This window comes from Scylla paramamosain, chromosome 20 (genome assembly GCF_035594125.1).
Source record: "Scylla paramamosain isolate STU-SP2022 chromosome 20, ASM3559412v1, whole genome shotgun sequence".
Classification (NCBI taxonomy): domain Eukaryota; kingdom Metazoa; phylum Arthropoda; class Malacostraca; order Decapoda; family Portunidae; genus Scylla; species Scylla paramamosain.
In genome coordinates, this window is record NC_087170.1 from 407,398 (window position 1) to 435,099 (window position 27,702).

Consider the following 27,702-nt stretch of genomic DNA (forward strand, 5'->3'; position numbering starts at 1 on the left):
ACACCACTTTCAAATTTATCAACATTTATTTAGTTCTTGAAGTAATCATATTCATTTCTCTAGTGCTACTTCCAAGTTTCTCTCACTCTATCACTTTATTCTACGACCACCCATCTTTGTTTCTTTATCCTCTTGTCCCATTTCCAACATATGCTATTTCTTAGCTCCATTTATCAATCTTGACTCCGTCATATTCATGTTAATAATCAGATTGGCTCCATTATATTCAGAATTTTCTGATAATTCTCCACTTTTCATTTTGCATGATTATCTTCATGACTGTAGCATCATTTACAGACATATATTTTCTTTGGTCATTTAGCATATAATTTACATAAAATGATATACAAAATTAGAGCTAGTGTGTGTGTGTGTGTGTGTGTGTGTGTGTGTGTGTGTGTGTGTGTGCAGTTGATAAAGACATGCTGTTGCTACAATGAGACAGATCATTTGTTGTGGGGGCTGTTGAACCACACTTAACAAGCTGAGGGAAGTGTAAAATATGTGGTCATTTATATATTTTGGTTGTGTGCAAGTACTGTGAGACAAGTCATAAAGGTTCACATGACTGCTGTACTGACAGGTGTGACCCTTTTATTCAGTGTGGAGCCTGCAGGGGCTGACAGATGATATGGAGTGTTTAAGTCACTATAACAGCAGTTTTGTTTTGTATCTGATGAAATTTTTAAGGATGCTAATGAAGGTCAGTATTGACTTTTTTTTAAGGAGGCAAGATAAAAGATATTTTGTAGCTTTATTCATCCATATACAGTATGTACAGTATTAGTAACAAGGGGAACCCACCAACCTCCTTGTAATCTCCTAAATTTCATTTTCATCTTCCTTTTTCCATTCTCCCTTTATTGCATATTTTCAGAAGTTCTTATATCCTTACCCACTGTCTTTTTTCTCTTCACCTCCCCTTCCCTTCTGTTCCATTCCCTGGTGATGGCACAGAATTATCAACAACAAGCTTTTGACGGCTGAGGATGAAGCCCGAATCAACCAGGTACAGGCCAGGTCATTAGCAGCAGGCATGGCCGCCGTGCCCCGCCAAGCCCGGGTGTTGAACCTGAGACCAAGCCAGGTAGGTGTGTGGCCTGTACACCTAGCCACTTGTACTTCTTGTGCTTCACTTCCTATGCTGTCACATGAAACATATTTATTCCTTGTTTTCACAATGTTTCACTCTTAATTTTTGTACTTGTGTTGTGCTATGTATGTATGGCAGCATGTTCTCAAAACACTAAGCAACATAAGAGGGAAGGAAATGAGGTGGTGATTTATTATTTCTCTTATATGACAATAAAAAAGTTGTCAAAGGCATGTCAAGTTTGTGTGCAGGATTCTGCATTTGAGTGTTGAAGCATGTGTAAATTCACTTGATAAGTATTTAGCTTTTTAAATTGATGTTTGGATGATAATGTGAAGGTTAACATGGCATTGTACTAATCTCCTAAAAAAGGCTGGGAACCATTTGTTCATAATGTGTGTAGGAGCCTCAACGCATCAGGTGTTTAAGCTTTTAGATTACGATTTGATAGGAGGAATTATGTTAAGGTCACATGACCTTGGTTGTCCATGTTGTATAGAATGTTTTCCAATTAAATTTCTTTCAGTCTCCCTATCTTTTTTACAGAGATGTAGTTTAGATATTTGATTCCAAAGTCAGTTAAGTTTTTCTTTTTTCATTCCTGATCAACTCTGTGCTCTTTCATAAGAGGCATTGATCTGTGCCTTTTCATAGAAGCATGGTCCATGACCTAGTGACATGCAAGGTTTATTGAAGGGACCTGAAACTGATTACAGTGATGAAATTATTCCTTTGAAAGTATTGATGGCTGATCTCTTTCTATAGGTGAGGGTTAGTGTTCTCTACTGTACCAAATACTGAACTGTCTTTTGTACTATTTCTCCATCTGTATCCTACCCAGTAATGGTAATAGACTGAGGAACTCCCCACCTTTGTTAATTTTTACTAAGTATTGTCCTAGTGGTAATCAGATGCAGCATTGATTTGCTTAGGAGTTGGGTATCTGAGAATGAATGGTTATTGGCACCAAGTGCAGCTCAGTTGTGGGTAACTCCAGTTGTTGGGAGCATTCCATGGTACACAGATGGTGGGATAGTCTTGCCTTGGACTCTTGCAAATGTGTACTATGTCCCAGTGAGTTTTGTTTTTATTTGACATGAATCCCAAGTTTATTTAGGCATTTCAGGGACTTATTGTGGGTGATGGAGATCTCCACAGCACTCTTCTCTTGGTGGGTGGGTAGCTGTTGAAAAATTCATATGAATAGAGATGTCAGATGTAGGTAAAATAGAGAAATGTTGATTTGATTGTGAACTAAATCCCACAACTTATATTATCTTTGATAAGAAAGGTTTCGTTTAAACCATGAAAATTGGATAAATGAAGCTGAGCATTATTTTACTGCAACAAGAAGGCACACAAAGTGAAGGAGATTGCATACTTGTCTTTAGTTTGTTGTCCCTATGATGGGGAACTTGTATCATTGTTAAAAGCTTAAATCCTGTAAAATAGCATGGATCCATCTGAATCTTTATTCAGTCAAAAGTTTATATGATGTGTAGACTATTCAAGCTTGCCAGCCTGGAGCCTGGAGCCTGCTTGTTGTAGAGTTGTCCTATGTTCTGTAGATTTGCTTGATATTATAAACAATTATGGTAAAATTTTTGTATACAATTTTGTTCTTTATTTCTGTCAGTATCAGATTCAGTATTTTCTCCATCTTATGGCAGCATATATTTTCAACACAGAGTGAGGGCAGTGTCATTCCTCCTGTCCACTACCCCAACTTCTACTCCCAATACTACCACAGCAATGAGCGGTCTGGTGTGGTGGCTGAGGATTCTTTTGAAGAGGACAATGCTTCTGCTTCATCTGAGCAGGTCAGAAGGTGGATACCAGCAGTACTAGTAGCAGACTGGTGTTACCTTGATGCTACTGCTACATTGCATTATTTGCATAGTTTTTTCAGTTGTCATGGACTTTGTGTAATATGTATAAAAGTATATGAAGCTCAAGAAACTTGTTGATAAGGTTTATGTTCAGCATACAAATTGTAGGATGCAAAGACAAGGATTGAAATATCATTGCCACAATTCCTGACAAAGCATTTGGTGCCACAGAATATTCAGCAATGTAATGTTTGTTTGGCAAACAAACCAGTTTCCCTGAATGATAGCTTTATTTCTGCAGGTTAATACAGTCTCTCTATGGGGGAGAGTTTGGAGACAAAGCCAAGCATATATATATATATATATATATATATATATATATATATATATATATATATATATATATATATATATATATATATATATATATATATATATGGTTTGTGAGCCAAGCATACTGATCATTACACTATCATGTGTAGTTTTAATATGTAATTTAGATCAAGGACAGTGCAGTGAGAGAGGAAAAATTATTCACTAGATTTTTTCAGAGAAGTTTTATGACATAAAGGATTAATTGAACGATCAGTATACTCGTATATATTGGCCCACTAGCTGCATCTCTTTAACACAGAAAGCTTTCACTAATTATCTTGGCCCAATTCATTAAGTGCATCGCTGTTGTGGGAGGGAAGATATGCAGTGTTTCCCTGCCATCTGTGGGAGTTACATTCCAGAACCTCCTGCAAATAGTTAAAATCTGTGAATATGGGAAACCATCCTTATAAGGATCAGAACTACCTATATTTATAGTTTAAATCTTAAACTATGCATCTCACATTTACTAAGCAATTCACTTTAAGACAATAAAAAACAGTTATTATATGTATAGTACATGATATTTTAATTAAAAAATACAGTGCACTATAAAATAAAAGGGGAATAAGTTGATATGTACAATAAACCCTTGATATAATGAACTTCTATTTACCAAATTTCAGGTATAACATCCTATTTAAGGCTGCTGTCTGCTGCCTCTCTCTCTCTCTCTCTCTCTCTCTCTCTCTCTCTCTCTCTATACACATATATAGCAAATTTTCATCTCAAGTGACCCACTCTCCCCCCATATGTGTTCGTTATATCTTGGGTTACTGTAATTTATAACTGAAAGAATAATTTGGGCTCTTTGGGCTGAAAGACTGAGCTGGTGGTGACACCTGGCAACTCTAAAAACTCCCCATTAGTTAGGTTAGGTTAGGGAAAACTCTGCAAATATGCAAAACCATGAATATGTGAGGGAACGCTGATATATGCTATCTCTTATTTGTTGTAGATGTATTCCATTCTATTGGCATAGAATGATAGGAAAATGGCATCAAGGAAGTAGGAATGCCACCAAACTAAGGAAATAGAGAAGTCAAAATTTAGTCATTGCTCTGTTTTGTGAATTGGTAGATATTGTGCCTGGTGGCTCCATTTCACCATTCCTCAAATCAGGGCGGTCAAGTTCTCAACTTAAGCCAAAAGTATTCTAAAAACGTAGCTTAAGAAAAATATGTATTTAGTACAGTCCATGTAATGAAAAGGAACTAATCATGATTAAACAAAGAACTCTATGTTCTCCTTTATGAAAGAGTGAGAAATTCATATATTATAAATATGGGAGGTATATATATTACAGTCCCTGTATTGAAGGGGAACTCATCATGATTGAATGGATAACTATGTTCTCTTTTATGAAAGAGTGAGAAATTCATATATTATAAATATGGGAGGTATATATATTACAGTCCCTGTATTGAAGGGGAAATCATCATGATTGAATGGATAACTATGTTCTCTTTTATGAAAGAGTGAGAAATTCATATATTATAAATATGGGAGGTATATATATTACAGTCCCTGTATTGAAGGGAAACTCATCATGATTAAATGGATACCTATGTTCTCTTTTATGAAAGAGTGAGAAATTAATTATGAGCAAAACAAAGTTTACTATGGAGGTTGTTGTTTCGTTTTGAGGGGCCTGGCTCAGTCTGACCATAACCCTATTCAATCGCTAATATCTCCAGAACTATGTGGCTGATCGTAACAAAATTAGCATCATATGATAGCACACCTCTATCAATTTTATATGATATAGCTTTCATCTCTTCTATTGGGTGAAGTTAACTTACTAAAAGTAGAAGGGTGTCAGAAATGGGATTTCTCAAAAACTACTCAACCAGTTTTAATGAAACTTAAGAGGTGTCATGTTATAATTTTAATAAAATTCCTTACGTCAACTTTGAAGTAGCACTGTACATGCACAAAGTCAAAATTACAACTTTTTAAGTAATTAACTGATCAAGCTCAAATTTTTGTTGGTAATAAGAGTAATACAAGTTATAATGAAAAATCATATGAAATTTGCAATACTACTGTGCATATGCAAAATACAATACAAAACTTTTTGTAAAGTGACCATCAGTTTTCTGCAATTTTCACCAATTTTCTTTTGTCTCAATGAGAGCGGATAGATACCACTGAACACAAAATGAAATTTCCTATCAAGTGGTATATAGCACAACCACTGGGCTCTTGCAGAGTTTTGAGCTAGAGTGATTTGAATATTAGGCAAGTGTGGGGTGCCTGAAGTTGCCTCTCTCTCTCTCTCTCTCTCTCTCTCTCTTCTTGAAATACCCCTTCCACTGATGCATTACTGACATCTTTGCTCGTTAATTGCCTTCCAAGGCATTTTACTGGTATATTATAACTTTTCTTCATTAAATTGTGTAACATTTGCTGTCTTAGATATAATTTTCTATCTGTACAACATCACCTCTCCTCTAGTAAACCTCATCTTTATTTATGATATGCATGTACAGTATTATGAATAAAATAATAAAAAATAATTAGGTAAAAACCAACTTAAAATTTACTTGATGGGTCCTGTTGATGATGCTCATCAAGGCTAGTATCTTCTGGTATCAACCCTAAGTCTCTTGAGACCCCCCCCTCAACTTTTTCTTCATTAATTTCTGCAACATTCACAGTCTTAGATCTAGTTTTCAATTTCTAGAACACAATCTCTCCTCTACTAAACCTTATCTTCTTTTCCTCACTGAAACATAGGTGTCTGAGGCAACTTACAATAGCCCCTTTTCTGTTCCCTCCTACTTTCTTTATTCTCATTTTCAATCCAAAGCTGAATGTTGCGTTTATGTGCGCAATGACTTAACCTGCTGTTGTGCCCACACTCTTGAATATTCCGAGTTTTTCACCATCTGGCTACTATTACAGAGTCACTCTCAAACTAAATTTATCTGTGCTGTATACCTCTCACCTAACTCCTCAGACTATAAGAAATTCTTTGACTACTTAACCTCCAAAGTGGAGCACATTCTGACTCACTTCCCTTTTGCAGAGACCTCCATTCTTGGAGACTTCAATGTTCACCACCAGCTTTGGGTTTCCTCTCCCTTCACTGACCATCATGGTGAACTAGCCTTCAACTTTGCTATCCTCCAATTGGTGCAACACCCTGCTCATATCCTTGACCGTTTTAGAGATGCATACTAATCAGTCACTTCCTACACTCATACCTTATATTACTTCCCCCCTGATCTTACAAAACTAACCCTACAAAACTTTATCATCTTTCCTGTACTTTATTTTTAAACACATCTATATGATTTCAGTCTCATATATGTATCAATTTATATCACCTAACCCTATGTGTCATCCCATCCATCTTCATGCTCAACTTTATAACAATATAGATATATATTATTCTGTATAAACCTTATCATATTATGTTTTTATTTATCTTCATGATAGATTTTTTGATTTTAAGTTGTCTATTGTGTTTACTTTAAGTAATGTACTTTTAAATTTTTCATTTGCCTGAAAAGCATCAAGCTTATACATAGGCTGGCCAATAATGTATACCTATCCAATAATGAAATGTATAAACCTAGGCTATAATAAAGTGTTTAAGTGTTTAAGTGTTTAAGTGATACACCCAATATTCTTGACCTTTTCCTAACCTCTAATCCTTCTGCTTATGCTGTTACCCTATCTTCTCCATTGGGCTCCTCCAATCACAATCTCATTTCTGTATCTTGTCCTATTGCTCCAATCCATCCTCAGGATCTCCTAAGGAGAGGTGCCTCTGGTGTTTTGCCTCTGCTAGTTGGGGGGAACTGAGGAGGTATTTTGCTGAATTTCCTTGGAATGACTACTGCTTCTGTGCCAGAGACTGTGTGCCGAGCGCATAACGGAGGTGATAGTGTCTGGCATCGGGCCCTACATTCCTCACTCTTTTTCTCGACCTAAACCTTCCAAACCTTGGTTTAACACAGCCTGTTCTCCTGTTATTCATGATAGAGAGGTAGCTCACAAAAGGTACTTGAGCCTTCCATTACCAGAATCTCTTGCACTTTATATTTCTGCCCATACCTAAACCTTCCAAACCTCGGTTTAACACAGCCTGTTCTCCTGCTATTCATGATAGAGAGGTAGCTCACTAAAGGTACCTGAGCCTTCCATTACTAGAATCTCTTGCACTTTATATTTCTGTCCGGAACCATGCCAAGTCTGTTCTCCAACTAGCCAAAACTCCTTCATTAATAGAGTGTCAAAATCTTTAAAGATCTAACTCCCCTCGTGATCTCTGGCACCTAGCCAAAAACATCTCCAATAACTTTGCTTCTTCTTTCCCTCCTTTATTTCAACCAGATAGTACCACTGTTATCATATCTATCTCTAAAGCTGAACTCTTTGCTCAAACCTTTGCTAAAAACTCTACCTTGGACAATTCAGGGCTTGTTCCTCCCTCTCCTCCATCCTCCATGCTACCTATTAAAATTCTTCACAATGATGTTTTCCATGCCCTTGCTGGCCTAAACCCTCGGAAGGCTTATGGACCTGATGGGGTCCCTCCTATTGTTCTCCAAAACTCCTCCTCTGTGCTTGCACCTTGCCTAGTCAAACTCTTTCATCTTTGTCTATCAACATCTATCTTTTCTTCTTGCTGGAAGCTTGCCTACATTCAGCCTATTCCTAAAAAGCGTGACCGTTCTAATCCATCAAATAACCATCCTGTTGCTGTAATTTCCTGCTTATCTGAAGTTTTTGATGCATCAACAGGAAGATTCTTAAACATCTATCACTTCACAACCTTCTATCTGATCAACAGTATGGGTTCCGTCAATGCCACTCTACTGGTGATCCGGCTTTCCTTACTGAGTCTTGATTATCCTCTTTTAGAGATTTTGGTGAATCTTTTGCTGATGCCTTAGACATATCAAAAGCTTTTGATAGAGTGGCACAAAGCTTTGATTTCCAAATTACCCTCCTACAGCCTCTATCCTTCTCTTGGTAACTTGATCTCGAGTTTCTTTTCTGACCATTCTATTGGTACTGTGGTAGATGGTCACTGTTCTTCTCCTAAATCTATTGACAATGGTGTTCCTCAGGGTTTTGTCCTGTCACCCACTCTCTTCCTATTATTCATCAATGACCTTCTAAACCAAACTTTTGTCCTATCCATTCCTATGCTGATGATACCACCCTGCACTTTTCCGCGTCTTTTTGTAGACGTCCAACCCTTCAGGAAGTAAACAGTTCACACAAGGAAGCCACAGAATTCCTGACTTCTGATCTCTCCAAAATTTCTGACTGGGGGAGAGTGAACTTAGTATTGTTCAGTGTCCCAAGAATTCAATTCCTCCGTCTATCAACTCGACACAACCTTCCAGACAACTATCCCCTCTTCTTCAGTGACACTCAACCGTCCCCTTTCTCTACACTGAACATCCTCAGTCTGTCCTCTGTCCTTTAATCATAATCTAAACTGGAAACTTCACATCTCATCTCTAGCTAAAACAGTTTCTGTGAAGTTAGGAATCAGTCTTCTTCACCAGTTTTTCTCACCCCCACCCCTCCTTATCCGTCCATGTATGTAGTATGCTATCTTTTAGATAGGGTGTAATCAAAAGTTTTCCATCTCATCAACTCCTTTCCTCTAACTGACCGTCTTCAGCCTCATTCTCATTGCTGCAATGTTGCATCTCTTGCTATCTTCTACTGCTATTTTCATGCCAACTGCTCTTCTTATCTTGTGAAGTGCATGCCTCCCCTCCTCCCTTGGTTTTGCTGCATAAGACTTTCTTTTTTCTCTCATCCCTATTCTGTCCACTTCTCTAATGCAAGTTAACCAGTATTCTCAATCATTCATCCCTTTCTCTAGTAAACCTTGGAACTCCCTGCCTGCCTCTGTATTTCCACCTTCCTATGACTTGAACTCTTTCAAGAGTGAGGTTTCAAGACACTTAACTTGTATTTTTGACTAACATTTTTGACTGTTTGGGGACTGGCACCTCAGTGGCTGTTTTTTTTTTTTTTTTTTGCTGGAATTTTTGTTTCCCTTGGCCTGTGCCACTCCTACATGAAGGGGAAAAAAAGAAAAAAAAAGGGAGGTAGATGTGATCAGGGACTGAACCAGGAATGAACATACCAGAATACCAAGCCTTAACTAACTGGACCATGAGGTACCTCACAGCTAATCTAGCTTTGGCTCATATTTGTGTCCTATCACTGCATTACATGGCTCTTCCTTCTAGGTTAATTTCTGATGTTTCATTAATTTAATGTGGTACAATAAGTATCCAAACAATCCAAAGTGTGTGTCTGGGAAGTGTGGTTCTGGTCTTGCAAGGTTTACCAGAGTATTCACTAGGAAGCCCCTGCTCCATTCATGTTTTCTCCCTTTTTTGGGTGGGACACTCATTTCCTGTTTGACGCAACAAAACAATGCCATCATAAGTTCATACTAGGCTTTATTCTTTCCCCTATATGAAATCTTTTAAGACCATCCCACCACCATGTTGCCAATGTCATAGTTAAACAAAGAAATACATTTCCTATTACAAAATTAAAAATTATGAAAAAAAAAATGTATAAACATGGGAAGTGGATGTGACCAGGGATTGAAACCAGATCTGACAAGCTTAAAGGACAAGCCTTTAGCTGACATAATCATAAAGTACATCACATCTAGTTTAGCTTTAGCTCATGTTTTCACATCCTAGCTGAGGTCTAAAAATGTGTACCAAGCATTTATGTTCCTTTTTACATAAGCTACTGTTGTTATTTGTCGACAGTATATAATTTATTTAGAGCTGCCTGTTATTTATTTTTCCAGTTTTTAGAATAACATCTCACAGGTATCAATAATTTTAACCCCCTGAGCAACAAGCAACACAGTGGTGTGCATTTCAGGGCTCTGATGGGTAATGAATGTATGTGCCTCATGATTTTCAATCCTTAAATCAAAATGAAAGTGGGAGAGAGATATTTTGAACATTACTTAGCAACATTTACAAAGCTGCTCCCTACCACTTTTAGTGACTTGCCATCTGGTATTCTATACAAGGCAAGTATCATGGAAGGAGGTGATCTGCCCTCATCCTAATGAATGGCTAAGTGCAAATGCAAGCTAACCTCATCCACTCCCATTAAGTGCTGTTAAACAAGGAGTCACAGTGGAAGAACATTCCTTTTGATATGTGGGGAAAACAGTGAGGGCAGGTGGGGCAAGTGAGCTGTAGCCAGTACTATATCCAGCATAATGAACACACCTTTACTTCCTGTTGAACTAAAATAATGAGTCAGACAAAAGTACCACTAGAATGGAGAAGGATAGGTGCTTCTTATGCTGTAAGTTTCATTATTCTAGAATCTGTACTAAATGAGATATAACTAGGAATAAGAGTTATTTTTTTCTAAAAACTCATTACAAGAAGAGGTTTCTGCACAAAAAACCCGTTGCTTAGGGGCTAGCAGAAGTTTCTGCATACTGGTAGTCTAGCTGAGTAGGTAATGCTTGTTGAAAGGTGATTACAAAATAATTTTATTACTGTAATATTTAGAGGCACTAGATCATTGATTATGGGGTATTATGAGTGAAAGAATTCACTGAAGAGTGTCTCTGGTATAATTGGCACCCAATCACTAATTGCACATTATGAAGGGACACTGTAATGTCAGTGTCATCAAATTCTGTCCCCCTCCCCACACACACACACACACACACACACACATAATGGGTAGCAGAATTCTTATAAAAGAAGGAATAATAACAGACAAACAATATGGCTCCAGGAAAAGAAAATCATGTGTAACAAATCTATTAAGCTTCAGCTCAAGAGTGATGACATCATGTAGGAAAGAGAAGCATTTGTGGACTGTATATAACTAGATCTGATAAAAAGCTTTTGACAAGGTTCCCCCATGAAAGACTTATGTGGAAACTTGAAAATATTAAGAGACTACATGGGACAAGTATAAAGTGGATGGAAAATTACTTAAAATGATGAGAAATGAGAACAGTAGCTAATGATGAAAAGTTGGTTTGGAAAACAGTAAAGAGTGGTGTGCCACAAGGGTCAGTACTATCACCAATATGGTATTGTTCATTGTTTATATAAATGATATTCTTGAAAAAATTGATAGCTACAACAGCCTATTTGCAGATAATGCTAAATTACAGAAAGAAATAAAAAGTTGCAAAGACTGTGAATATCTACAAAATGACCAATAAAATTTGTGAATGGAGCAAAAAATGGGAAGTTAAATTCGATGTAAGCAAATGTCATATGATGGAGATGTGCAGAAGTGAATAGAAGACCACATTGGACATACAAGGTAGAAAACAAATATATTAAAAGGATCCAGGAAGAAAAGGATCTAGGAGTAGTAAAGCCAGATAACTTCCAACCAGAGAAGCATATAGGTAGAATATGAGGAACATTTACAGATTACTATGAAACATAGTACAGCTTCTCACCTCATGAACAAAAGTAAGATGAGAAAAATAATCCCTATGATAATAAGACCTAGATTGGAATATGCAGCAGTTGTGTAGTCTCTATGTAAGAAGCATGTAAACAAGCTAGGAAGAATACAAACAATAGGAACAAAAATGGTGGCAGAATTTGAGGAATTAAGCTATGAAGAAAGATTAGAAAAAATATACTTACCAATACTGGAACAAAGGAGAGAAAGAGATTTGATAACTATCTACAAGTTGGCAAACAAAATGGAAGTTGGTAATGACAAAACCATTACTAAAAGAGACAAGCAGTCATGACAGTAGAATGGGACACTCACATAAGTAGGGAAAAGAAGATGTCTGAACAACACAAAGAATAGTTTTCCACAAAGACACACTGAAGTTTGGAATGGACTAAAAGAAGATATGTATAGTTTTGGCAACAAGTGTACACAAACTAAAGGAAAAATTAGACATGTATAGGTATGGAGATGGGACCACTTGAGTGTAGCTCGGGCCCTGTATATTACACCTAGGTAAATACACAACACAGTGCACACCGTGCATGGCTACATGGACTTGTTTCTGACCATTATAGAGATGTTGTGTGATGTTTCAATAAGTGTGATGCCAAGAATGGAGTATTATCTGAACTAAATGTATACTATCTATGGTAAGAAATAGTGGTACAGATATTATAATAACTTTCTAATTAATTATTGATTTGAAAGGTTGCCTGATGGGATCCCTCCTATTGTTCTCCAAAACTGTGCCTCCGTGCTTGCACCTTGCCTAGTCAAACTCTTTCAACTCTGTCAACATCTACCTTTCCTTCTTGCTGGAAGTTTGCCTACATTCAGCCTGTTCCTAAAAAGGAAGACTGTTCTAATCCCTCAAACTACCATCCTATTGCTTTAATTTCCTGCCTATCTAAAGTTTTTGAATCAATCTTCCTCAAGAGGAAGATTCTTAAACATCTGTCACTTCACAACCTTCTATCTGATCACCGTATGGGTTCTGTCAAGGCCGCTCTACTGGTGATCTTCTGGGTTTCCTTACTGAGTCTCAGTCATCTCTTTTAGAGATTTTGGTGAACCTTTTGCTGTTGCCTTGGATATATCAAAAGCTTTTGATAGAGTGTGGCACAAAGCTTTGATTTCCAAACTACCTTCCTATGGCTTGTGTCCTTCTCTCTGTAACTTCATCTCAAGTTTCCTTTCTGACCATTCTGTTGCTGCTGTGGTAGATGGTCACTGTTTTTTCCTAAATCTATTAACAGTGGTGTTCCTCAGGATTCTGTCCTGGCACCCACTCTCTTCTTATTATTCATCAATGACCTTCTAAACCAAACTTCTTGTCCTATCCACTCCTACACTGATGATACCATCCAGCACTTCTCCACATCTTTTTATAGACATCCAACCCTTCAAGAAGTAAACATTTCACGCAGGGAAGCCACAGAACACCTGAGTTCTGATCTTTCTAAAATTTCTGATTGGGGCAGAGCAAACTTGGTATTGTTTGTTGTCTCAAAACTCAATTCCTCCATCCATCAACTCGACACAACCTTCCAGACAACTATCCCCTCTTCTTCAGTGACACTCAACTGTCCCTCTTCTACACTGAACATCCTCGGTCTGTCCTTTACTTATAATCTGAACTGGAAACTTCACATCTCATCTCTAGCTAAAAACAGCTTCTATGAAGTTAGGTGTTCTGAGACATCTCTGCCAGTTTTTCTCACCCACCCCCACACTGCTAACTCTGTACAAGGGCCTTATCCGTGCATGTATGGAGTATGCTTCACACGTCTGGGAGGTTCTACTATTACTGCTCTTCTAGACAGGGTGGAATCAAAAGCTTTTCGTCTCATCAACTCCTCTCTTCCAGCTGACTGTCTTCAGCCTCTGTTCATCGCTGCAATATTGCATCTCTAGCTATCTTCTACTGCAGTTTTCAAGCTAGCTGCTCTTCTGATCTTGCTAACTGCATGCCTCTCCTCCTCCTGCAGCCTTGCTGCATAAGACTTTCTTCATTCTCTCACCCCTATTCTGTCCACCTCTCTAATGCAAGAGTTAACTGGTATTCTCAATCATTCATCCCTTTCTCTGGTAAATTCTGGAACTTCCTACCTGCTTCTGTATTTCCACCTTCTTATGACTTGAATTCCTTCAAGAGGGAGGAGGTTTCAAGACACTTATCCTTTAATTTTTGACTACCGGTTTGGACCCTTTTCTGGAACTAGCATCACAGTGGGCTTTTTTTTTATTGGATTTTTGTTGCCCATGGCCAGTGTCCCTCCTAGGTAAAAAAAAAAGAAAAAAGAAAAAAGGGGGGAAGGGGGAAAAAAAAATTAATTGCACTATCCTATGATCATATTGCATCAGATATTATATGAGGTTCCCAGAGCCAGAGTGATCTAAGTGCCCTTGTGGTCAAAATTACTATTTTATTGCATTGTCATCCCCAACCTTCCTAACATGACGAGAGAGAGTGCAGACATCAGAATGGACCCCACATTAGGGTCAAAATCCATCCAAGTGAAATTATCCACAGAACCTTTTTGTCACGCTTGAGTGATAGCTATCAGTTGCTGGGGCCAGAGAGAATAACTCCCTCGCCACAGCAGCACGAGAAGAGTCAGCCAATGACAGCTCGTGCAGTGATTCACGTGTCACACTGAGACACTTCCCCACCACGACACCCACACACTTCACACTCTCCCTCCCTCCAGCCTGCTTGCTATCCATAAATAACAGGCTGCTATCTTAATTTTACTTTTACACAACACATAAGCCTTTCATTATTATGACGGACAACAACATACCCCTGAGGAGCCAGAAGCCACATTCCCAGATGTTTCTAAGATTTATCTTAGTGGGCTATGAACATCTTAGTGCTGGTAATTTTTTAAAGCAAAATCATTCGCAACTAAGAACCATGGAACATTCATAGCTATGAATGGGTCAGGGCTTTCATAGCTCACTAAGAACAACAGTTTCTCAACAACAACAACAACAATGTGAACATATCCTTGTCTGAAAATAAAATCAGAAAAAAAACCTGAAAGTAAGCATTAAGATGGGTTTTATTATCAATATCAAGTAGTCTTCAAACACACTGAATAGTCTTTTGCTTTGAATAAATCATGTGTGTTTAACTGACTTGCTAGGAGAGTACTGAAATCACATTTCTGGAAATTACACTCATTAATAATCACAGCAGCAACACACATGATCCAGTGTGTGTAGCCAACACAAACTAAGGCTAATTATAGTTAACCCAAACATGACAATTGCAAATATAACTTTTTTCCTTATGTTCCTTAAAAAGATAAATTAATTCTGTCAGGGCATTTTCTTTCACATTCACAAAAAAAAAAAAAAATGTAAGTACAAAAGATGAGTGTTTCTTTTCTATGATCAATATCCCTGTGATAATAAGACAAGCATAATATCTCAGGTTCAAGATACATACTCATAAGAATATAAGAACATAAAAAATGGAAGCTGCAAGAAACCATCAGGCATACATGTGGCAGTTCCTGTATGAAATATACTTACCTATTTCCACCTATCAATCCCCATCCATAAATCTCTAATTTTCTCTTAAAGCTTCCTAATGACCCAGCACCAACAACCTGATTACTGAGTCCGTTCCATTCATCTACCACTCTATTTGAGAACTGATTCCTTCCTATCTCTTTTTTAAACTAAATTTTTCAAGCTTAAAACTGTTATTTGTTGTTCTATCCTGGTTACTAATCCTAAGAATTTTGCTTACATCCCCTGTGTTGTAACCCTTATAGCATTTAAAGACTTCTATCAGGTCCCCTCTTAACCTACATCTCTCTTAATGTAAATTTAACAGCTTCAATCTCTCTTTGTAAGGAATACTCCTCACTCCTTGTATCCTTTTAGCCATTCTCCTTTGTATTGATTCTAAAAGACCTATATACTTCCTGTAATATGGGGGACCAGAACTGCACAGCATAATATAGATGAGGTCTGACCAGCACCAAATATAACTTTAATATTACTTCGGGACTTCTACTTTTAACATTCTTAAAAATAAATCCTAATATCCTATTTGCCCTGTTTCTGGCCTCTATGCATTGCTTTCTTATATGGAATTTAGAGCTAACTATAAATTCTAAATCTTTTTTGTACCCTAAACCTACCAGAGGTTCATTGTTTATTGTGTACCTTCTGTGTGGATTTCCTCTACTTATGCTAAGTACTTTACATTTTTTTATATTAAACTGCATTTGCCATCTGTCTGTCCATTCGTTCATCCTATCCAAATCTGCCTGCAAGGGAATGGCATCCAATTCTAATCTAATTAATCTACCTATCTTCGTGTCATCCTCAAATTTACTAACGTCACAACTAATTCAACTATCCAAGTCACTGATGTATATTAAAAACATCAATGGCCCTTATACTGATCCCTGTGGCACCCCACTAATTACTTAATCCCACTCCGATTTAGAGCTGTTTATTATGACTCTGTCGCCTGTCACTTAGCCACAACCTTATCCACCGTAACACCTTCCCATCTATTCCGTGTGCCCTAACCTTTCTCAGGAGCCTCTGATGGGGTACCTTGTCAAACACTTCACTGAAGTCCAGATATAGGATGTCATAACTATCAGCATTATCTCCTGCCATGTAAACTTTACAGTAAAATCTTGACAAGTTTGTCAGGTAAGACTTCCCCTTTGTGAAGCTATGCTGTGACCAATTTATCAAGTTATGTTTGTCTAAATGTTCCCTAATGTTCTTTACTATTACAGACTTCATTATTTTATCTACAACAGAAGTTAAGCTTAAATCTCCTTTCTTAAAGCTTAAACTTGCCTCCACATTACCGGTATCTCAAGTGATTTCCTAAAGGCAGAAACTAACGGTTCACTAATAACTTCTTTGCATTCCTTAAGTACTCTGGGATATGAACTGTTCATGTTGACAAGTAGTTGGGTTTAGGAAGGGGGATAAAAACCCAGGGAGGAGTTAGGATTCTTTTAATCTCTAACATTTTGGCTGAATAGCCATCCTCAGAGAGACTGATTTACATGAGTGAAAACACACTATTTATAACAACATACAAAATTTTCTCATTTGACATTCGTACAGAGTATTGCCATCCTGGCGTGTACCTCACCTAATTTTATTTTCCTAGTCAGGTGGCATTATCCGCCTACGTGACGAGCCTTTACTGGGGATTTTCCTTGTACCTGACCTGAGGGCCAATCTGGCGGAATTACCCGCCCACCTGATAAAACCTTCTCTGTGGTTAATGACTCCCCTAGTTGTTATGAGGGCTGCCTCTATAGCTTTTCTTATTCTTTTCTTCAATCCAACTTTAATTTCTTAGCCTCTTCCCATTTTGGTAGGTGTTTACATTTTTCTATGTGCAATACAAGGGAGTTTGATGTGTTGCATTTTAAAACATCTTTCCTATGCTCTGCTATTCTTGTTTTAAGTCCCCTGCCTGTTTCTCCTATGTACTGCTTTGTACAACCTTTGCATGGTATGCTGTACACTACGCTGTTATTATTAACAAGTGAATGAATGTCCAATAAGGACGATTTCATTCACTACCTTTCAGCCCACAGCATGAGAATCAAATCTGATGTGATTATTGGTTTTTACTTAAGAGCGTTCAGAATTTGCAGCAACAACTTCCTAGAGCAAGAAATATGATATATCATATCAACTTTCAAAAAGCTGGGTTATCCTGAAGGGCTCCTTGTTAGGCTTAAGAATAAGGCAAAGAAAATAACAACTGAAAACAAAGAGAATAAAGATCTCTGTACAACCAGCAAAAGAGAGAGTTATACATGTGTACCAAATTCGGACAAGGCTTCCATAATTAATAAATATTTGTCTAGAACAGGATTAAAAATAGCAACATTAGCGGGAGAGAAAATTGGTGAGCTAACGAGGACTAAAGAGACCGGACTTGTTAATAATAACAGCGTAGTGTACAGCATACCATGCAAAGGTTGTACAAAGCAGTACATAGGAGAAACAGGCAGGGGACTTAAAACAAGAATAGCAGAGCATAGGAAAGATGTTTTAAAACACAACACATCAAACTCCCTTGTATTGAACATAGAAAAATGTAATCACCTACCAAAATGGGAAGAGGCTAAAGAAATTTAAGTTGGATTGAAGAAAAGAATGAGAAAAGCTATAGAGGCAGCCCTCAAAACAACTAGGGAAGTCATTAACCACAGAGAAGGTTTTATCAGGTGGGTGGATAATTCCGCCAGATTGGCCCTCAGGTCAGGTACAAGGAAAATCCCCAGTAAAGGCTCGTCACGTAGGCGAATAATGCCACCTGACTAGGAAAATAAAATTAGGTGAGGTACACGCCAGGATGGCAATACTCTGTACGAATGTCATATGAGAAAATTTTGTTTGTTGTTATAAATAATGTGTTTTCACTCATGTAAATCAGTCTCTCTGAGGATGGCTATTCAGCTGAAACGTTAGAGATTAAAAGAATCCTACCTCCTCCCTGGGTTTTATCCCCCTTCCTAAACCCAACTACTCTGGGATATATTTCATCTGGTCTTGGTGTCTTGAACTTTCTTAGCCTATCTATCACCTGTTCCACTATCTCCTTAATTATGGTAATATCTTTCAGCTTCTCATTCTCTTCTGCTCTAAAAATTTCACTATCCAGCATTTCCTGCATGTTTTCCTGGGTGAAGACAGTTAAAAAATACTTCTTCAGAATTTTACTAATCTACTCCCCAGAACTAACCAGCAACCTCAATCCTCACCAAACTTGTAGAACAATCAAGCACTTTCATTCATTGATGATACAAAATTCATTTCTTGGATTGGAATTTAGACTATCAGTTGTCAACTGGTTTTAAAGTGAACCCTAACTTTCATTATGAAATCAGAAGCATCTGAGATCACTGTAGCACAATGGTGATAAGGCAGCATAGTGAAAACTGTGATGACAAAATGATTATGCTTATGAAGTGGTTAGTCTAGAAATAGTTCTGATATAAATTATAAAACTTGTGGCATGCAGTGAAGCAGAATTTATAGAGAAAGGGTGTCAGTTCTTTCCTTCCAAGCACAAAGTTTGTCTCTCATCAGTGGTATTACACATTACCAACAAATAGAAACAAAAGTGTTCAAAATTGTTATTTCTGACTCAAATCACTCCAATATGCCATTCAAAAATGGTGAAAAAAAATTGAAAGAATGTACAGATTTATAAATGCTTCATTCTGTCTCTCAAATCTCTAATATTAGAGTTACTAGTTTTAAAAGATTGGACTCCCAACTTTTTTTTACAAGGCCCATGGATCTCATTTGGAGGAAAGTAGAGACAAGGATTTAATATGGTATACATTCACATTTGGAATCATTCCATCACATCTCAACCTCCAGGCTAGATATACAGAAGATGGTATAACTATTAATCATATGACCTTAATCATGTAAGATTAAAATGGAAATTAAAAAAGCTCTTCCCTGGCAGGCAGTGAGGTTAAAAAAGCTTTTCTCTGGCAGGTGGTGAGCTACAGCTACCTGGCTGCACCTCAAGGCCAAAGCCACTCCAAAGATGTGGTCTATGGGTCTGGTGCAGCAGCCAAGCCTCCTTCCTCTGGCCACAGCTTCTCTGCCAGATCTCCAACTCTTAGCCAGACACTTTGACTGGAAATTCAGAAATCTGGTCATACAGCAGCTCCTGGCCATGCCTCAGACCATACTCACCTCAGCACTACACCACCTGTTATTACTGCCTTTGAGTCCTCAAAATTATCTCATTTCCCCTTCCCCATTAGTCCATTCCTCATCATTCTCTGCACCATCACCTTTTTTCTCCTCATCCTTCTCACCTTCTGCTCACTCATCATCTCCCCCACAACCATCACTCCCTCCTGCCTCTCCATTTACTCATCCTGAAGCCATATTTGCCATGCACCAAACTTCTGCCACAGTTCACCCTGCTGATCCCAGCCAATTTATCATCAAGGACTCCACTTTCCAGGTTAGTAGGTATTTGTGATTTCTCTCTCTCTCTCTCTCTCTCTCTCTCTCTCTCTCTCTCTCTCTCTCTCTCTCTCTCTCTCTCTCTCTCATTAAAAATGGTAATTTAGATTTGGGTCAATCTGTGAAAATACAAATAAGAAACAAATGCAAACACACACAAATGTACAAATTTGATTTTGGCTACCTTCTGTTCATTCATCTCCCTTTCCCCTTGTTTCTCCACCTTTTTTATTTTTTGTTTGTTTGAGAGAGAGAGAGAGAGAGAGAGAGAGAGAGAGAGAGAGAGAGAGAGAGAGAGAGAGAGAGAGAGAGAGAGAGAGAGAGAGAGAGAGAGAGAGAGAGAGAGAGAGAAAAATTGCCTCAGACCAGGGTATTTCCACTTGTATAGTCTTAAAACAGGCCATAGCCATTTTCTTCCATGTCCTGTCCTTTTTCTTATTTGCTTCTACACACCTGCCATTATACCGTTCTTGTTTCCCAATTTTCATTTTATAACCGTACAAACTGTTGCATCCTCTCTCTATACTTGCTCAAAAATATCTCATATTTTTCTTGCACTACTTTACCTTCAAATTGCTCTTTCCATTTAATTTTTCAATAAAACTTACTAAGCTCTGCAAAGTTTAACTTAGCATAGTTCTGTCTCCAATTTCTGTATTGTTCTTTCCTGTGCAACACTGTTTCCTCCTGTAGTACTATCTCTATTGTCACATGATCACTTCTTCCCATTGAACTCAGACAATGTATACTTGGTCTACTTTCTGGGGTTTTCATAAACATTAAATCCAGCTGTGATGGTTCTTCTTCTCTTCTACATCTTATAGGCTCATTCACCCACTGTCTCGTTGTATTCATCATCATGGTTTGCATAAGTTCTTCACTCCATGACCCAACATTTTCTGTTACTTCCATCTCCTCTCAGTTAATTCTTTTAGTGTTGAAGTCACCTACTAAGAGTACTTTGTTACCTTTCCTTATCATTTCCTCCATACTATTTTTTTGTTTCTAGTTGCATACTTTTGAATTTATTAGTCTACCATGCATTAGTTTTTGGTGGTATGTATTTCACAATGATTTTCCTTTTTTCACATCTTTTGATCTTAATCACAACACTCATTGTTTCTACCATTCCATCACCATATTCCACTTCCTCAACAACAATATCCTTTTCTTACCAATATCATCACTTCTCTTCCCTTTCCTTTTCTGTCCCTCTTCCATGTACTGTATCCTTCCTTTGCAAATCCCAACTTTATTTCCTCTTCTAGTTTGGTTCCTGTTAAACATACCACATCTGGTTTATTGTTCTTTAAATAGTCTTCAAGTTCCAGTAGGCTGGACACCAAACCATCTACATTAGTATACATAATCTTTAAACTTCTGTTTGGTGGTCTTGTGTGGCATCTTTGTGCCACCATTTCCTCACTTTCATGTCCACAACTTTCCTGTGTTCTCTATTCATTTTTTGACTTTTAGTTTACTTCTCTATTCTTCGTTCATGTCTCTTTTTATCCATATTTCCTTCAATCCTTTTGCTTTTGCCAATTTTCCTGTTCTTTGCAAGACATGTTCTGCTGCTGTTTGTGACATGATTCTTGTTTTACATTGGCTTTGTTCTATTTTTGTCATACTTTCCGATCCTGTAAACCTCTTCAATTTGTTCGACTCTCCCCTCTCCTTCCTCTGCCACTTCTGCTATAATTTCCTTAGTTCTTTTCACTTCTTTCTCTCTAGCTGTTTTCATGGGTAGGTTCTTTTCCTTGACCCCAAATACCACCATACACATCTTTCTCTGTACTGTGTCTCTCACAAGATTACTTTTTTCCTTTATTATTTTAATCACTTGCTTTTCCATATCCTTGTTGTTTCTGTTGCTGTTGCCTTGTTATGTCCTCCATGTCCACCTTTTGCTGTTCTCTCTCTTTCCAACCTTTGACTTCCTCTGTAACTAACTCTCACTCCTCCAACCCTAACCTCTCTTACAAAGTTTTCTTTAATTCTTCATTCTCTTTCTTGAGTTTCTTAATCTCTTCACAGTATTTCTTATTTAAGTCCACTATTTTTGTCACCTCTTCTCAGTTCTTTGTTTTCTTTTTCCCTTTCCATCTCTATTATATCATTGGATATCTTTTTTACATTGTCGCCATCCACTTCTGTTTCTTCCTTCCATGCCTTTATCATCGCTGTTAAGCTTCTTGTATTTTCACATTTTCTTCTTTAGTTATCCACATTCATGTATTTGTATGAGTTACATTGAGATCCTCTTCCTTGAAGCCCTCAAAAATACCTGTATGTGTGTGTGTGTTAACCTAGTTGATTACACTTATCTAGTTGTGACATACAGAAAAATACTGTTCCATCATTACAGTGCATGTGTCAAGGCTGAAGGAAGGACTTGGATAGTGAATGTGATAGTGTGGGTGATTGGGCCACTCAGGAAAAATTATACGATCAATCATACAAAAGTGTGATGCATGCTTCAAGTGCCAATGAAGAGCATTATGAAGACAAGGATATATATATATATATATATATATATATATATATATATATATATATATATATATATATATATATATATATATACACACACATTGTATAGGTCTTCTTGATAGCTTGTTTTGCAGGGAAACTCCAGTTTCCTTCAACTTTATTCTTTCGTCAGTTGCTGTTTTGCCTATTTCTGCAGGCAGCTTCAAGCTAGAAAAAACAATAAAATACTATGTAAAAGTTGTATAAAATTCACATCATATGACACTACACACAAAAAACAAAACACTACAAGCACCAAGATTATAAACTGGATTGACAGAAAACAATAAGTATCCACACACATCTTGCCTGTATGGCAATGAGAGAGGGACTGAAAAAGTTGGGTTCCTAACACTATGATAATGGTATTGGAACGGGCCTCCGAAACATTATCTTACAATATGTGATTGACTTGATGTTAAGTTATTATTCAGTACTGGATTTATGTGTTTAATATATATTGCCTCTAATAATTTTGTATCCATATTGGACTCTGTCTTGTGTAGTATTCTAAAAAACTTTGTCACAAAAAGGGATGATCATGTTCATGTGAATGGGGACTTATTGCTGAAAATGATGGAACAGCTGGTTGATTATTAGTTCAAGGAGAAATACCTTTATGTTCAGCAATTCTATGTGCAAGGTTATGTCTAGTCTCATAAAGTTTGGTGGCATCCCTACTTCCTTGATGCCATTTTCCTATCGTTCTATGCCAATAGAATGGAATACATCTACAACAAATAAGAGATAGCATATATCAGCGTTCCCTCACATATTCATGGTTTTGCATATTTGCAGAGTTTTCCCTAACCTAACCTAACTAATGGGGAGTTTTCAGAGTTGCCAGGTGTCACCACCAGCTCAGTCTTTCAGTCCAAAGAGCCCAAATTATTCTTTCAGTTATAAATTACAGTAACCCAAGATATAACGAACACATATGGGGGGAGAGTGGGTCACTTGAGATGAAAATTTGCTATATATGTGTATAGAGAGAGAGAGAGAGAGAGAGAGAGAGAGAGAGAGAGAGAGAGAGAGAGAGAGAGAGAGAGAGAGAGAGAGAGAGAGAGAGAGAGAGAGAGAGAGAGAGAGGTAGGAGACAGCAGCCTTAAATAGGTTGTTATACCTGAAATTTGGTAAATAGAAGTTCATTATATCAAGGGTTTATTGTACATATCAACTTATTCCCCTTTTATTATATAGTGCACTGTATTTTAATTAAAATATCATGTACTATACATATAATAACTGTTTTTTATTGTCTTAAAGTGAATTGCTTAGTAAATGTGAGATGCATAGTTTAAGGTTTAAACTATAAATATAGGTAGTTCTGATCCTTATAAGAATGGTTTCCCATATTCACAGATTTTAATTATTTGCAGGAGGCTCTGGAATGTAACTCCCACAGATGGCAAGGAAACACTGCATATCTTCCCTCCCACAACAGCGATGCACTTAATGAATTGGGCCGAGATAATTAGTGAAAGCTTTCTGTGTTAAAGAGATGCAGCTAGTGAGCCAATATATATACTGATCGTTCATTTAATCCTTTATGCCATAAAACTTCTCTGAAAAAATCTAGTGAATAATTTTTCCTCTATCACTGCACTGTCCTTGATCTAAATTACATATTAAAACTACACATGATAGTGTAATGATCAGTATGCTTGGCTCACAAACCACATATATATATATATATATATATATATATATATATATATATATATATATATATATATATATATATATATATATATATATATGCTTGGCTTTGTCTCCAAACTCTCCCCCATAGAGAGACTGTATTAACCTGCAGAAATAAAGCTATCATTCAGGGAAACTGGTTTGTTTGCCAAACAAACATTACATTGCTGAATATTCTGTGGCACCAAATGCTTTGTCAGGAATTGTGGCAATGATATTTCAATCCTTGTCTTTGCATCCTACAATTTGTATGCTGAACATAAACCTTATCAACAAGTTTCTTGAGCTTCATATACTTTTATACATATTACACAAAGTCCATGATAACTGAAAAAAACTATGCAAATAATGCAATGTAGCAGTAGCATCAAGGTAACACCAGTCTGCTACTAGTACTGCTGCTATCCACCTTCTGACCTGCTCAGATGAAGCAGAAGCATTGTCCTCTTCAAAAGAATCCTCAGCCACCACACCAGACCGCTCATTGTTGTGGTAGTGTTGGGAGTAGAAGTTGGGGTAGTGGACAGGAGGAATGACACTGCCCTCACTCTGTGTTGAAAATATATGCTGCCATAAGATGGAGAAAATACTGAATCTGATACTGAAAGAAATAAAGAACAAAATTGTTTACAAAAATTTTATCATAATTGTTTATAATATCAAGCAAATCTACAGAACATAGGACAACTCTACAACAAGCAGGCTCCAGGCTCCAGGCTGGCAAGCTTGAATAGTCTACACATCATATAAACTTTTGACTGAATAAAGATTCAGATGGATCCATGCTATTTTACAGGTTTTAAGCTTTTAACAATGATACAAGTTCCCCATCAAAGGAACAACAAACTAAAGTCAAGTATGCGATCTCCTTCACTTTATGTGCCTTCTTGTTGCAGTAAAATAATGCTCAGCTTCATTTATCCAATTTTCATGGTCTAAACGAAACCTTTCTTATCAAAGATAATATAAGTTGTGGGATTTAGTTCACAATCAAATCAACATTTCTCTATTTTACCTACATCTGACATCTCTATTTATATGAATTTTTCAACAGCTACCCACCAACCAAGAGAAGAGTGCTGTGGAGATCTCCATCACCCACAATAAGTCCCTGAAATGCCTAAATAAACTTGGGATTCATGTCAAAAAAAAACAAAACTCACTGGGACATAGTACACATTTGCAAGAGTCCAAGGCAAGACTATCCCACCATCTGTGTACCATGGAGTGTTCCCAACAACTGGAGTTACCCACAACTGAGCTGCACTTGGTGCCAATAACCACTCATTCTCAGATATCCAACTCCTAAACAAATCAATGCTGCAGCTGATTACCACTAGGACAATACTTAGTAAAAATTAACAAAGGTGGGGAGTTCCTCAGTCTATTACCATTACTGGGTAGGATACAGATGGAGAAATAGTAAAAAAGATAGTTCAGTATTTGGTACAGTAGAGAACACTAACCCTCACCTATAGAAAGAGATCAGCCATCAATACTTTCAAAGGAATAATTTCATCACTTTTACGAAGAACTTGCCTTTAAGTATTTTTTAACCCCTTGTATACCAAACCGCTAAAACGCATGCAAAACAAACTTTATGGAGAAACAGAATAACATTACCAAAAACATGTATTTTGAGTGTTTTTGATCATGTGATCTATAAAAACGCTTAAGTACATGCAAAGAACATTATGTTTGGGAAACAAAAGGACATTACGAGAAACGTGTATTATGAGTGTTTTTATAAGTTCCTTAAGTACCAAAAAGCTAAAACCCACAAATAACACTCTTTATTTAGACAATAAGAAATAAAAAAATAAAATAAATAGGATTTTTTTTTTTTGTTATTCATCTTCATAGGTACCGAGATGCCAAAATTCTGGGAAAATTCAGGGCAATTATGTGATAAGAGAATATGGTAATTGTCTAGAGTCCTTACCGGGCCTTATTACTGGTCTATTCACTTCAATTCTTTTACACATACCTTCACATGCACCTAAAACATCATTTTAAAGTGGGGGACAAATGCCCCCTTCCCTCTAGTCGGTTAGGTTAGGTTAGGTTAGGTTAGGTTAGGTTAGGGTAATTGTCTAGAGTCCTTACCGGGCCTTATTACTGGTCTATTCACTTCAATTCTTTTACACATACCTTCACATGCACCTAAAACCTAACCTAACCTAACCTAACTTAACCTAACCTAACCTAACCAAACCTAACCGACTAGAGGGAAGGGGGCATTTGTCCCCCACTTTAAAATGATGTTTTAGGTGCATGTGAAGGTATGTGTAAAAGAATTGAAGTGAATAGACCAGTAATAAGGCCCGGTAAGGACTCTAGACAATTACCGAGAATATTATCAAAAAAGTTAATTTCAGCTTTTTTTTTTTTTCGGACTGTTAAGTACTAAACGCTAAAGTTGAAACGCCACCCCCCCCTCCTCCGGTTCCCCCCCTCCTCCCTCCTCCTCACCGGTCCGATCAGAGCTCTAATGAGACGAGGCAAAGATCTTCACGGTGAAGAAGAAAAAAAAAAAGAAGAGGAAGAGAGAAGAGGTGAAGCACGCACACACAATAGAAAAAAAGAAAACATTTTTGATTGGTAATGGTTCTCGCCTTCATCGTCATGGCCAGAGGGTAGGGAGAGGTTAATTATCACACAGTACCTACAGTGTGGCTTTATTATGAGGAACGAAAAATATAAAAAAATAGCAAAAATAATTAAATGAATAATACTGACGGGATTCTTTGGGTTGACTGACCCACTATGACACTTTATCGAGTGGTTAATCTAGAAAAAAAAAAGGCACTTGAAATCCTGGTATGGCATATACACTTATACTCCGTTACTTAACACTACGAATACACAAGAAAATAATTATTTTTATAACTCCTCAAGAGTACCATTGATTCTGGGCACCGTTATATCCCTAAATAGCGTCACAGCCTTCATCCATCACTTCTCCACGGCAATAATATTGCTCACAAGACATTCAAAGTAGACTATATTTGACTAAAGAAACATTACATGGCTAACACTTTCCCAAGACTCTGTGGCCTGTCTCCACGTGGGACCAACACCGGCTATTTTATCTGTTGCCAGAGGGAAGGGAGACGCCATTCTGTCAACACATACAGTCACTATATCTTCACTAGAGACATGAATAATAAACATGAACACAGTAATATTCACTTCTAAATAAAAGAAAAATCAAATATTTCAGAGCTACGAGACCCACCTGTTGCCAGAGGGAAGGGAGACGCCATTCTGTGCTCTCTCCCTCAACACCCACAGGCCTCTGAAGTTATTGGAACCTTAGCTAGTTCTCTCTCTCTCTTCTTTCACAAATAATTTTACTGAACCGTGAGTTTAAATAAAAATGCAGGAATAATTGGCTAGCAAGGTGAGCATATAGGATGGACATTAGTTGAAGTTAATAATTGAATTTTAAATTACTAACATATTTTATAAGCTAGGGAATGACACCTTATGAGTTACTGGTAGGTTGACGCAACATGATGTAATCCTATTATTCGTATTACCATTGATTAGAGAAAACCACAGTTGAAATAAGTAAGCCTATTTATAATAAATGTTTCAAGACTTTTAAATCACTCCCACGAATACACGCCTTATAAATATACTTTTTTCATATAATCACTAAACCTTTAATTACCGCTATTATCCTCCTCTTCACCGCAAGCTACA

The 27,702-nt window shown here is 37.3% G+C and overlaps 2 protein-coding genes and 1 long non-coding RNA gene across 6 annotated transcripts; 2 read left to right on the plus strand and 1 right to left on the minus strand.

Annotated features, from left to right (window-relative positions):
* On the plus strand, positions 1-3,060 carry LOC135110146 (uncharacterized). The gene is made up of 2 exons (XM_064022103.1): positions 1-1,087; positions 2,782-3,060. The coding sequence occupies exons 1-2, from the start codon at positions 1,037-1,039 to the stop codon at positions 3,058-3,060; spliced, it is 330 nt and encodes a 109-aa protein (XP_063878173.1). The 5' UTR covers positions 1-1,036.
* On the minus strand, positions 3,053-27,401 carry LOC135110147 (uncharacterized). Of its 4 annotated transcripts, none has more exons than XR_010273086.1 (4): positions 27,233-27,401; positions 24,412-24,543; positions 22,349-22,461; positions 3,053-3,665 (listed from the first exon to the last, which is right to left on the minus strand). It is a non-coding gene; the product is annotated as an uncharacterized LOC135110147 (long non-coding RNA). The 4 variants fall into 4 exon arrangements; XR_010273084.1 differs by having other exon boundaries at positions 22,355-22,461; positions 27,233-27,397; XR_010273087.1 differs by lacking the exon at positions 3,053-3,665 and adding an exon at positions 16,746-19,422 and having other exon boundaries at positions 27,233-27,400.
* LOC135110144 (uncharacterized) lies at positions 19,331-23,991 on the plus strand. The gene is made up of 2 exons (XM_064022100.1): positions 19,331-19,759; positions 23,673-23,991. Exons 1-2 carry the CDS (start codon positions 19,331-19,333, stop codon positions 23,769-23,771), a joined length of 528 nt encoding a protein of 175 aa, XP_063878170.1. The 3' UTR covers positions 23,772-23,991.
* Positions 27,402-27,702: the final 301 nt, after the last annotated feature.

Coding starts and splice junctions, on each gene's coding strand:
- LOC135110146 (XM_064022103.1), top strand. CDS start 1,037: ATGGCCGCCGTGCCCCGCCAAGCCCGGGTGTTGAACCTGAGACCAAGC. Junction 1,088..2,781: donor TGAACCTGAGACCAAGCCAG/GTAGGTGTGTGG, acceptor TTTTCAACACAG/AGTGAGGGCAGTGTCATTCC.
- LOC135110144 (XM_064022100.1), top strand. CDS start 19,331: ATGTGGTCTATGGGTCTGGTGCAGCAGCCAAGCCTCCTTCCTCTGGCC. Junction 19,760..23,672: donor TCAAGGACTCCACTTTCCAG/GTTAGTAGGTAT, acceptor AATTATTTGCAG/GAGGCTCTGGAATGTAACTC.